General features: G+C 38.9%; 1 protein-coding gene across 1 annotated transcript in view; it reads left to right on the top strand.

The window, feature by feature from the left end:
* Positions 1 to 1,669: 1,669 nt before the first annotated feature.
* Positions 1,670 to 13,591, top strand: part of uvrag (UV radiation resistance associated gene) — a 137,029-nt gene continuing 125,107 nt past the window's right edge. The window contains exons 1-4 of the mRNA XM_034683455.1: positions 1,670 to 2,128; positions 10,517 to 10,634; positions 11,897 to 11,931; positions 13,126 to 13,287. Coding sequence (XP_034539346.1) covers positions 2,024 to 2,128; positions 10,517 to 10,634; positions 11,897 to 11,931; positions 13,126 to 13,287 — 420 coding nt within the window. The 5' untranslated portion in view covers positions 1,670 to 2,023. The remainder of the gene's footprint in view (positions 2,129 to 10,516; positions 10,635 to 11,896; positions 11,932 to 13,125; positions 13,288 to 13,591) is intronic.

Genomic DNA, 13,591 nt, shown 5'->3' on the forward strand with positions numbered 1-13,591 from the left:
CCAAATATTCAATGTAAGTTACACATTTGGTTGTTTAAAGAAAGCAGGATGAGAATTTCTATCAGAAAACCATTATTTCATGTAAAAGATAAGATTAGCAAAGATATATGGGGTATCACTTTGTTTTTTGACAAGGCAAACAGCCAATCATAGTTTAGGATTTTGGAATTGCCTATCAGATTTGAAGGGGGTCCTCTCAACCCTCTCACCTTTGCCATGGTCTGTCTGGGACCTGGTGGCTTATCATGGGCTCTTTAGTGTTATGGGGTCTGTGCTTGAGACAGGTGGGCACTTTCCAACATCGTTTTCCAATATCTGCTTCTTCATCCCAGGCCAAAACAAAATGTCATGGGCTTTCTGCTTACACTTTATCATGCCTATATGAGCTGCATGTATTCAGGACAACATCTTTGGGCACAGTGAGGTAGAGATGATGATTTTCTCTCCTTTAAAGGTGATGTCATTCCTGCTATCACCCCTGAGAAGACAAATGTTGAGGAGGTTTTAAACCGAGTGAATCACAGTTGTGTGTAATGCCATTGTGGATGGAGGGTTAAGCAAAAAATAATACGGTACTGCGTCATCTTTATGAATTTAAGTCAGAATAGCCCATGTTCTATAGCACTGAATTCCTCTAACCCAGGCACATGGCCGTCTTCATCCAAAATTACACAATTTACCATGTTTTCGTTTATCTCCATTTTCTTAAAAAATTTCTTGTATCTGAAATGATGTACTCTTTTCCACGGTTGGACATTGTGAGGGCTGAAAACATGTTTAACACTCAAACTACCAAGGCCGTCATTTTGGCTGCTGTCAAAATTTGCACCGTCATAACTTTGTTTAAAGAAAACCTATGTACCAATAGCACCCTGACATTTCTTAAATGTGAGTATATTTTATTCATTTTGTCATTAACATTTCAAAACACAAAAAAAATCTGAGTATAACTTCCTCGAATGACCATAGCAGACAAATTGATTGCATCCTTTTTTTTTTACAAGGGGTGTCATATTTCCCTGTATGCTACATTTTTCATTGTTAAGGGTTATGATGACACCAACCCATTTTCAAGACAGGAAACATTTTTTTTATTTCACAAAGAAAATGGATTCAGTTCGAGTTTGCATGTGTAATTTCAGAGAAGTTATGATGGTATGAATTAAAAAAATAAAAAACTCATTTATTATCATTTTTATTTTGTGTCATGATGTGTTTTTTACGGAAGAGGATTAGGGCCACTGAAAAAAATAATTAATTAAGGTCAAAACATTTTTTTTAATTATTATTCTGAGATTTAACTCAAAATTCTGACTTTTTTCTCAGAATTCTGACTTCAATCTCAGTATTCTGACTTTTTTCTCAGAATAAAAATTTAAAAAAAAATGTTTGACCTTATTTTTTTTTTTTCAGTGGCCCTAATCCTCTTCCGTAGTTTTTTTTAACCTATTCAATCAATTTATTCTTAGATCTTTTTATTGATTATCAAAATTATATCCAAATAATGTCTGAGCAGTCAAAATGAATGCCATGGTCATTGTAGTAGATGCAGAATTCTGGTAGACCGAGTGTTAAAGGCTGAAACAATATAACAGTGTAAGTGTCACCTGCATGTCACGCTGTACTATGTAACTTCCTCATTTTCTGCAGCTTTGACAGATTTGAGCGGTGACCCGCCCCATCCGGGATGAGAAACAGATCATGTAACCAATAGAAGCACGGGTAGTCTATGGCCAGTCCCGCCTTTTCCTGACAGACGTCAGTGTCAGCCAATCAGCAGCCTGGATGCCGCGCCTCCCAACCGGAGACGGATTTCCGACCCAAGTGTAGCGAAGAGCCCGTACTTTGTTTACGTCCCGTTGGTTAGCTGACAGCTGTCGGAGCGCTTTGCCCACACAGACACCCGCGCCTGCATGCCTCTGGTGGTTCCTTGGAGCTTTAATAACTTTGAACAGAGGGTCCTGGATGTCATAGATGGGATGTTTCGTTGAATGAGGGGGACCCACTAGATGCCAACAGGAGGATGAACTCCATCACCGGTCGGGTTCTCTCCATCCCCGCCGCCTCTGTCACCAACTCTGGAGCTTCTTCCTCCCGAGCCCTTCATGTGGAGCTCACATCCCAGCAGGTAAATACAACTTCCCACAGCGTGTCTTCATAAAGTGATGTTAATGAACGTAGGAGAACGTGTCCTCGGTGGGTCCAGAGTGTTAAGAACTAGTTTACAGCCGCAGTTCAACACGACGGGCCCGCCAGTTAAGCTAGTTAGCTAACAGCTGCTAGCCTGCTGTTAGCTAGCTTACTGGACATTGGAGGACCTGGATCTGGACTGACACCCGTAAACAAGCCAGACTGGAGTAAGGCTATTTCAGCCTAGCCTTTCCAATGTTGTGCCGTGTTTTGAATCTGAATACTTGTTCATGTTTGACTGTGTGTGAAGCTACTATGCTAGTGCTACTGGCAACTTTGCGTTGTGACAGCTCAGCTTAAGGTTCAGGGCAGCATATGGCATGACTGTCATGGTATATTTTCATCTTTATTGTCATTCGGACATTGTCTACACAGTAAACGTATTAAATGTACGATCAGTAAAGTCTCTCTAAAGCTTTAAAATGCCTCATCTGTGGGTTCATTCATTCATTCATTCAGTGGGACAAGGTGTGCAAAACTTTGCAGTTCATTCATCGGGGAAACCCACCAAACCCTGCAGCTTTATTTCAGTCCAAAGTTATACTACTGGTAGATCTGATTTGCAATGAGACAGGCTGTCCATGCTTCCATGTTTTTTATAGGACTGACAATCATGTGATTGTTTCTGTATTGTGGTATTACTTGGAGAGCCTTCATCTGATCTACAAATAGCATCCAGTGAGGCATTTCTTGACTTGCATCTTCCACAAAACTTCCTTTTGTTATTCTTCTACTGTAGAGAACCTGTACGGTGTGTTGCTCCACAAACACAGCATAGGTGTGACAACATGTTAGCTTAACCCTCCTGTTATGTTCGTTTCTCAGGTACAGCAATAATGTTCCTGGGTCAATTTAACGCAGGGCATATTTAATTATCCAATAGTGTCAGCACCCCAAAAAAATCCAAATAAACATTCTTTTAATCTAATTATTAACTCTATTACGAACCACTTAAATCAATATTTAGTGCAATGGTGTTCTTTAATTCTAACAGATCATGGTTTAATGAGGATATCTCACTTTTTTTTACTAAAAACAATCATGTTAAAAGGGTGTGTGTGTCCGTGTGTGTATGAGTGGGGTGAAATATGTCACACAGTTGCAAAGAAACAACTAGTATTTGACACTTCTCTTAGCCTCCACTTTGACTGGGTCAGATTGACCCACCAACAGTATATCTATAAACATGCATGAGGGGTTGCAAATATGTGAAATCAACCATTTTCATTTTATTTGTTGGTTTCACTTATTAAGCCAAGCAGAAGAAGTTTCATACTGAAAAAAATACTTGTAACAATTTTTGGGGGGATTTTTGAACTTTAAAAAGGGTGAATTTGAACCACAATATAACAGGATGGTTAAGGAAGCTGTCAAACTGTTGGTCCACTTTATCCAGGGCTGCACCAATGTCATCACAATGTCTTCACAACCATAACATGTATATATATGCAATGAGCACACCACTAAAGACTGCCTGATTTACAATGAATAACAGAAAACCTTTTATGTACACATGCTAATCAGATGGAGCCATGGTTCCATGAGCCAAGTACCCACAGAGGGTCTGCACAACTTGAAAAACATGTGATTTGTGATAGCATGGATGAATATTGTGATATTGAGATGAAGTGTGGTAAATAAACACAATTAGAGTGCATATTAGCCTTTTCTCACAGTTTCTATGTGTTTCTATGTTACACATAACCTGTGTAGCTATAGCTTACCATCATCTCACTGCATCGACATGGTGTGAAAGCATGGTCTTCATACCCAGGCCCCTATTCAAAACGGTAAAACATACGAGTGAGAAAGTATATCTCTTTAACACATATTTATTTTCATTTTAAGTCTGACACATCCAGACTTTAGTGATGTTCATTGTAAAGGCCCAGGCTGTGATAGCAATGAAAATGCAATCAATTGTGCCGCCCCAAGTCACACAAGCCTTTAAACTAACTGTAAATGTAGTAAATGAAGACCTCAGGGTAAAAAAGAAGAGGACTTCTGCTATTTGATCTTATTTTCAATTCAGAATGCTAACTTTACAAATACAGTCAGTATTTAAACATGTCAAGAGGCAGAAACTATTACGCTTTAGTTTAGCATGCAGATTTTTAGTATCTGTTTATGTTGGAACTTCATTACAATAATGAAAATTGTTCTCCTGTGTTGCAATTTTCTTGACATATCACGAACGCCTTATCTCTTGCACAAGCAGCAACATCCTTTCATATCGCTGTCATGCTGCGTCTTGCATACTGCTGCCGTTCACAGTGAGGGTGTTACTGACTAAGCATGAAGTTCAGACTTCATCGTCTCTTTGGCCTTTTCAGTCAGAGTTATCAGTACATGATTCTATTGTTGGGCTTCCACTTTAATTCGTCCTAAAGATGATATCTGTGAAACACTTGGTGTTGAAGTATCAGTTCACTAAAAATAAAAATAAAAATACCTGTGGTTTTTTCCACTGAAATATTTTCAGTTTAGTGTGACTGGAGTTTAAAGTATCTTTGTCTGATCCTGTGTGGTCATGCAAGTACAATGGAGGTAAATTGGTTCTGATTTGTGCTCTTCTAGAACTTTCTTCGTTGAAATAATTCAAGTTTGTCTAATCACTCCTTCTTGTCTCCATAAATCTAAATCATTGTTCCTGCCATATTGTTTACCAGCTCTCCATAACAAAAGATACACCAAGAAAAGAAAGCAAGGGTGTATTAATCTGAGTTTTTGATGAAGTCTTGTTAATTTAAAGCAACTTAAAGACACATTTCAAGTGCTAAACATGGCTTGTTTTGATATATGGCAGCATGATCTAAATTAAACAAGGTAGCACAGACTTGTCAAGCAAATACTATTTAGGCTACACTACATAATAATATTAATTTGTCTAAGCACCCACAGAAAATGAAAGAGCACCACAGCTCCAATTTACATATTCAATTTGAACTGAAAAACAACACTGCTATTGGCACGCTCTCTGTGTTTGGTCAAGCTCTTGCTCTTAAAATGTGTAGATTCTGTGGCGAGCAAAGTGTTACTTGCAACTTTCGTACAGACTTAACAGTGGACACAGTGCATTGTGCCATTTTCATAACACGGCCATTCAAAGTCTCTCTCTGAAAACTGTGAACCTTCTCTGCTGCTGGTGTATTCGCATTCACCAACATCACCATCACCAACTTCAGGGGTTACATTTTGTAGGCCGCCTACAAGCGCTATCGTCATCTTCTCTCTTCAGCTCTACTGATTTTTTACTCAGCTCTCTGTGCTTCACACTTCACAAGGGCAGTGCAAGGAACAGAGTGCTTGAAGGCTGATGTAAACGAATCAAAAATCAGCTTTGAAAGTTAAGGCTGTGAGGCTGACATTTGATTGGTTATGTAAGCGTTGGATTGAATGGAACAGTGGTTGATTAGTAATGTTTGTTGAGTGGTATACTCTTGACTGGGGTCAAAACACTGTGCCTCTTAGCTGGCATGTCTTATCAACCACTGGTCACTGTATTAGCGAACATATTATAAGGAAATGAAAATACAAGGTTGCACCATCACAATTATTTACACTTGCAAAAATTATCCCAAATAAATGTTGAGGTCCAAAAGATTACATTTTGGGAGTGACCAAAATGGTTGCAATTTTGAGGCCTCAGGTGTTTGTTTCTAAGCTAAAGTGCCAGTCTAGTTTTAACAATACTCTATGACTGTCTCTAGCATATTAAGTATGACAGCTGAACTGACATTGGTGTGCATGAGAATTGATGGATAGTGTACAACAAAGTCTTCTGTGTACCTTTGCTTTGTCATATCAGTGCAACATTGGTACATGATACAAAACATGTACTATACAATCCAAAAATAGTCACTTATTGAAAATTTGAGAATTTCCCTTTGGTTTATATAGGGTTGTGAAGGGGTTGAAAATTTCCAGTAAATTTGAGGGTAATTTAGGATAATTTAATGGAAATATAATATAATATAATATAATATAATATAATATAATATAATATAATATAATATTACTCACCCCCCTGACCCAACCCATTCAAAAATGAACAAAAATGCAATCCCAACAAAGTCCCATTCAAAATGTTAAATGAAAAGAGCCCCAATCCTTCCAAAAATGTCCTGTTCAACATGCAAATAAAAAACATCTTTCCTCAAACCCTCTGCAGGATTCTAGAAATCATCTGTGCATGTGATGGAGGAATGCACAGTGCATGTAGGGGACGTGGTCTCAATAGCCCTGCAGTAAGCAGTTTGATATGTGCATGTGATTGAGGAATAGCATAGATATAATCAACTGTACTTGCATGAAATCAGGATTATGCTAAAATATTTTTTATTGTTTATTCCCATAAATTCCAGTTAATTCCCATGGAAAGTTTCCAACTTTGAAAATTCACAGAATTTTGCAACCCTATTTACATATATTTTAAGGAAGTCTAAAAGATGTTAAGGTTTTCAGATATTTACCCCAAAATGTAAGTGCCTAATTGATGGTGTTTGGTAAATGTGAATAAAATTGCTGACTTGAAATGACTTTATTTGTTGCATCTTTTAAGTTAATGTATCACCCAAAAGCACACATGGGATCTCTGTTAGAGTGCATGTTTACTCAAAGCAGCCATGACATTGTGACACCCATGGTTTGAGAAAGCTAACCGGTTTTGTCAGTGTGAAAACTGTTTGTTCTGTTTTCCCAACTCAGATATGTTTCTTTTTTTTCAAACCTTGCTTTCCAAATGCATTGAACAGATAAACTTCCTCCAGACATTGGTGATTGCGTACATGAATCAAACATTGCATTGTCCTAACTTTGACTTAAAGTCAGCTGACAGTTTATTCGGTACAGCTGGCTGAAGAAATCAATAAAGATGGACTTTATATTAGAAACACGGAACAACAGATCAAAAACATCACATCAATAATGTTTTTCAGGATGATTAAATCAAATCAGACTGTTTTAAGTTTCTTAATGTGAAATTGAAAAATTTGAGCAACTTGTGACCAGCTAATCACTTTGCCGCATGCTATTATGAGACTTTTGATCATGGTATGACAGTGATCAGCTACTAGTGGTCCCAACTTTGATCTGTAGTTAAGCTTTTACTCTACAATAAAGCGTCTAATGTTGGCCTAGTTTTAATTTGGAGAGCTTGACCTACCACAACAGCTTTTTACTTCACAAGTGTTCTTAAACCCATTTCTCTCCGCCTGTGGTCCACATTGGCCCCATACAGAAGGAGCATGTTAAAGGGAGGGGGATTAGAAGTCCCTTTATAAAACAATCAGCATTTTTGTTTGAGGCCCTTAATCTTATAGGGAATCCCATGACTCAGATTTAGGTGCAGTATGGGTGCAGGACAGAGGCCAGGCCTGCTGGTCAGGGGAGACGTTGTGTGATGGTGAAGTGGTTTCCTGAAACAGAAACTCTCCAAATGGCATCCCTGTGCTTCTTGTGATTCAGAAAACACATTACTTAACAAAGCAGGTTTTTGAATTAATATTCAAGCTACGAAGATTTACTGGACTTTCACTGGATTGTTTTTTAAAATTCTCAATGCACAATCTTTGTTGATTAATTTTATCACCTCTGTTTTTAAGTTGATAACCAGTACAACCAAACTAATTTCCCCCAAAATTAAAAATAGTTGTGAGGAAAAAAAGGAAAACAGACCATTTAGGCCAAAGTAAAATGTTAATAAAAACAGAATTAGACAGATTGTTAATCAGTGAAGCCCAATGAAAATAGCACAAAGACAACTTATGTTGAAACTGAACTGAAAAGTGTATACTAATTTTAAATTTGATTCCAGCAATACATTTGAAAGTTGGGACAAGGGAATGTTCATGTTGCATCAGTTCTTCTTCTAACACTCTATAAACATTGGGAAACGGGAAGACGAGTCTCAGGATTTTGAAAGTGAAACGTTTTCCTGTTCTCGCCTGATATAGAATTTGAACCGTTTAACTGTTCAAGTTTTCTTTCTCTTATTTTTAATTTCATTATGTGCCAAATGTTTTCAATGGATGATAGGTCAGGACTGCAGACAGGCTAGGTTTAGCATCTGGACTCTTTTTTCTACAGATCCATGCTGTTGTAATACATGCAGAATGTGCTTTGGCATTGTTTTGCTGAAACATGAAAGGTCTACACTGATTAAAAGACACTTACATGGCAGCATCGGCCATTCAAAAACCTGTACATATTGTTCAGCATTAATGGAGCCTTCTCAGATGTACATCCCATGCATCTCCATAGCACAGCCCTATTCAATTAGCAGCCTGCAGGCCACATGCGGCCCGAAAGCAACCCTCGAGTGGCCTGAAAGCAACTGCAGAGTGATTGTGACTTGGATCCATCAAGAAAAACATCTTTTACTAACACTGACAAGTGCTGCTCTTTTATTGTGTTTATGCCCTTTTGGATGTAGCAATACATTAATAAACACCCATTGTGTTTGTTATCTTATCTATTTGTTTTTCTTTTAAATGGTTAAATTTGCTCACTGTCTGCTAAAAATGTCTGGCCCAGCTCATGTCCTTAGTCTGAAAATCCAGCCCGACCAAATATTTAACTGAATAGCCCTGCCATAGCATCTTTAGAACAGAGGATGTGCTGTCCATGATTTCCTAAAAGAATGCAAAACTCTGATTCGTCAGACCACCAGTCCATCTTAAACGGGATCAGACCCAGAGAAGTTGCTGGCATTTCTTGATCATGCATATAAATGGTATTCTCTTTGTATGGGAAGTTTAAACTAGCATATGTGGATGCAGGGACAAACTGTTACAAAGGGTTTTTTTTAGGTGATTTTAAGGTCATGCAGTGATTTCCACTACAGAGTAATCTCTGTTTTTAATGCACTGCTGCCTGAGGACCTGTAGATCAGGCCATTCAGTATTGGTTTTGAGCCTTGTTGCTTCTGTAGAATTTCTCCAGATTCTCTGAATCTTTATATACTATAATGGACTGTAGATGATGAAATCTACAGATGATTTAAGCTGAGGGACATTCTTTCTTTCTCACAGTCGGTCACAGAGTGGTGAACCTCTTCACATATAGTCCTTTTGTGACAACCTGGACACACCCACGACTGTTAGAGGCTTATATCTTCAAGCTCTTCCCTAGTCTGGTCAGAACTGAAGACGCCTTTCGGAGTAGAGGTGAAACGTCTTCGAGAATTTCTACCAGTCCAGTTGCCCTACAGATCAAGCTTTGGATCACCATGACCCTGATGACTGAGAACCTTCACAGACATAAACCTCTTCTTATATTTACCTCTGAGAAACTCAGCCTCTGGGATGCTCTTTTTATTCCCAGACATGTTTCTAACCTTTTGCAAATTAACGTAATTTGGCAGGAGATGTTCCTCTGGATGTTTTTTTGTCCCTGTCATAAAACAATATGAAATCCACTGTTTTCAATTAACTGTAGGGTTTTAAAGCAGAATCATTCACATGGTAACCTAATGATATTCTTAAAAAAAGATGGACTCTGTGTGCAGCTGAATAATGCAGTGAATTCCTTCAATAAGTCATGCCGTTTGATTAGCCTGTGGTCTGCATCAGAACTCTGGGCCTGTGCATTAATAATGAGTATAGAACTATAACAGATAGAAAATACAGATACAAACATCTCTCTGCACTGATATATTGTGGACACAGTCATTTGATATGGTGCAGGTATTCATTTTTTAAAAAGCCTTTTGCATCTATGCCACTATGCTGTTTAAAGTTGAACTGGTAAGATGACTAGTTTTTAGTGTGAGGCAATTCCAATATCACAAAGTAATAAGCAGGTAGTTAAGTATATTGATATCTTCCTACACTCCTGATACCAACTTTAACTGTGGCTGCTAAGTCACATGTTGATAACACTGCTGTTTCTATAGTTAGCTTGTTGAGATTTCTAGACTGTGTAGAAAATCATTTTAGGGCTTAAAATGTCTCATGTGACTGTCATGACTGAGCACGCCTGGCGAGTTAACTGGCTACTTATTATACCATGGAGATGTCATGCCTTTATTATTTGAACTGCTGACTTGTTGTAGACTCTCACAGCTTGTGTGAAACAACCGTTTTAGGCTCTTTATATATTAAACTATTCAATACTATGTTGATCTCTGTGCTAATCTCTTTACCTCTCCCAGGACTCACATGGGATTCACTGTCCTCAGAATAACTTATTATTTGTAGTTGCCAGCGGCCATCACATGACCAGAATGAAACTGAATACAACAGCTCTGATGTCAGTTATTTGTTCTCACCCTCTCCTCTCTTTCTCTCTCTCTCTGTCTCCTTTTGTACTTCCCTATGACAAACAGAGACGGTTGCGTCATCTCCGGAGCATCGCAGCCAGAAACATTGTCAACAAGAATGGTTCTCCACTGCTGGACACTTACTTCACCCTCCACCTCTGTGTAGGCGACCGAATATCTAGAGGTCGGTGTCAACACCCTTTCCACACACATCCTCAGCCGTGTCACTGATTCTTATGGAGCTGATAGTGGGTGACAGCGCTTGCTTGGCCTGTTTTATACCATATATATGTTAACTTTGACCATACAAATTCCAAAATCATGTTTTCCAAATAACAAAAGGGCCTTTTTCACACAGAGTGGTCATCATTTGAGTTAATTTGACAGAGAAACAACAAAAACTGGTTCATAAGAACTGGAAAATCCTGCTGCTTTTATAATGTCAACAGTGTGATAACAATTAATCTTCCTCAGAAATAGTCTCAGTGAGAAGACAAAAACTTGTTTACGCTCCCACATATTTGTGTTTTGGCCTTCATTCTAAAAAACAATGTGTTCTGTCTTAGCTGTTAACATTGCTTATAAAGTCAATATGCTGCTAATATTTCTGTTTACATGCGGTCATACATACTTCAATTATATCCAGCCCTGCAAACTATTGGCTAGTTAATATTTTCAGTGTACAGAGCTGACTGCAAACAGGCATGAGGCCATGTGTTTCAAACTGCAGTAAAAAGCCCAATTTAGGCTTGTATTCTGAATATGTTGTACACATGTCTAAAGAATGCTGCTTGAACCAGAATGCCATTTGAATATTCCAGGTCTCAATAAGATCTGTGACATCTTTCAAGGCTTGCTCAGGCCTTCACAGACAGAATATTCTGTTTACATGATCTGCTTCATCACTGTATGTGTTGTGCTCACAGTAATTTTTGTCTGAGGTACCCTCTAAAACACCCTCAAGGCACATATTCCCACATATAAATATTATTAGGTCATACTTTTGGGCTTTTATGCCAGGTTTTTTCATATCAAACAATGTAAAACTCCTCTGAGGCACTTTCTGTTTGTGTTAATTTTGGCGCCCCCTGTGGACAAAGCAGTATCACTTACATATTTGGTTGTGAAAAGAGAGCAGATTGAGATTTACTTTCGCATAAATAAGTGTCTTTAAAATAAAACACAAGACTTATGTTGGCTGATGTTAAAAAAACAGGTGTGTGGTGAGCAAAGAAATAGTCATATCTTTGTGATACACTACAAAATCTGTTTTAGCTCAAAACAATTCTGGTCTTGTGTATTTTGCAGAAATGTGGTTTAAATTCACAAATTAAAGCTGAACTGAACTTGTATGAATTAATATTCAGGTGAGATGTAACCCAGCTGTTGTCTTGTGTGTTTTTGGAGTCACCTGATCAGCCTCCTTTAATGTGTTTTTTTTTTTAGATTTTTACAAGAGTGAAGTCATCCGGGATTCACTGGTGAGTAAACCCTATTAAACCTTCATGTTCGTTTTGTCTTCCTCCTGGCAAAGGTTCAGGATGTTGTCACTACCAACACGCTGCTGATGCAGTGTTAGCACACATCTTCTTTTGTGCTGTGCCATATTGAGGGAACACAAGCTTCCTCCATTTTGAAGCCAAAGTCTACAGCATTTCTACCTACAGCACGTCTGCCTCTCACACATTGAACCACATGTGGAGTTGTTGTTCCACTTAACATCAGCTTTACAGTAGAACATGCATCAATGAATGATTAACGCTATTTTGTTTCCCAGCTGTCTCTTGCTTTGTCAGCATCACTCAGTGATGTGAATGACTCTGCTGAATATTGCCAGGTGACCATTAGGCTGCTGTTTCTCTTATTAGCGTGGCTGATGCAGCTCTGCACAAAGCTACAGAAGCAGCCAAGGATAGCAAGCCATTACTGTTGGGCTCTCTGCCAAGTCATGAGCTGACCTAAGCTGCTTTCCAGGCGCATTGTTCAGTACCCCAGGCAGACAGTCTCTATAATGCTCTGCAGGAGTCATGACTCCTGTCATCTCTCAGCCTGACTTTCTCCTGTTGAATTTTACCTCCTTTTGCTGACATTTGTTCTCTAGTTTCTGTCTTCCTCCTGTCATCATTTGTCCAGAGAAACGTTTCCTGTTGCTCTTCCTGTTTTTATGCAGTTGTATTCTCTTTGCTTCCGCTACCAACTCTTACTACCCCCCCCTACTGGAGTGCACTTCTGCTTTTGACATTCCCTCTCTGCGTGTCCTTGAATGTGACCCACAGAGCCAGAGATTTTCACTCTGATGGAGGGAAATGGTACATAATTGAATGATGTAAATGACTGCAGTGCTTTGCAGAACCAGTCCTCAGTGCTGACAGTCTGGGAGTTAAAGGACAGAGCACAAACCAAAGCAGGGATCAGACTTTAGGGTTGATGTAAACCAGGATGATTTAATTATGATCCAGCGGATAGGAATCACATTATGACATTCAATTTGACAGCCTTCAGTTAAACTCTTAGCATGCACGTAAAAAAACACAAGCACCATATTTCTTGACTTGTCTGTCATAAACAGTCCCTTCAGTTCCTTTTGCTCTGTTTCATCATGACTGAGAACGAGTTTACACATACGATTCATCTCCCCATGTGTTGGCTAATCCTAATGTGTGTGTCTGTGTCAGAATCCAACCTGGCGGAGTCTGGACTTTGGCATGCTGCCGGACCTCCTGGACACCTCAGTGTCATGCTTCGTGGTGAGGATCTGGGGAGGACAGGAGGAACAATATCAGCTCCTCATAGAATGGAAGGTCAATCTGGATGGCCTCAGATACACAGGACAGCAGGTCAGTAACTACACATATAGAAATAATAATAGTCAACTTCATATGTGTGGAACAAAGAAGTGGATGCAGTAAAATCACCCATGGGTTTGTGGACCTCTGATCTAAAGCATCAGTTTTGCACTTTGGCATTCTACATCATGGTGTTTTGCAGCCTAGGTTTTAGTGTCACCTGCCACCTGCGTGTATCAATGAATACTATTTATGAAGAGCTGGAGACTAGGGTTACATGATATTTTCCCTGCTTTCACTGATTCAGTGTTTGGAGACCAAAAAAAGGTGGCTGGTTGAAATGTTAAGTTTAGCC

The sequence above is a fragment of the Notolabrus celidotus genome, chromosome 5 (genome assembly GCF_009762535.1).
Source record: "Notolabrus celidotus isolate fNotCel1 chromosome 5, fNotCel1.pri, whole genome shotgun sequence".
NCBI lineage: Eukaryota > Metazoa > Chordata > Actinopteri > Labriformes > Labridae > Notolabrus > Notolabrus celidotus.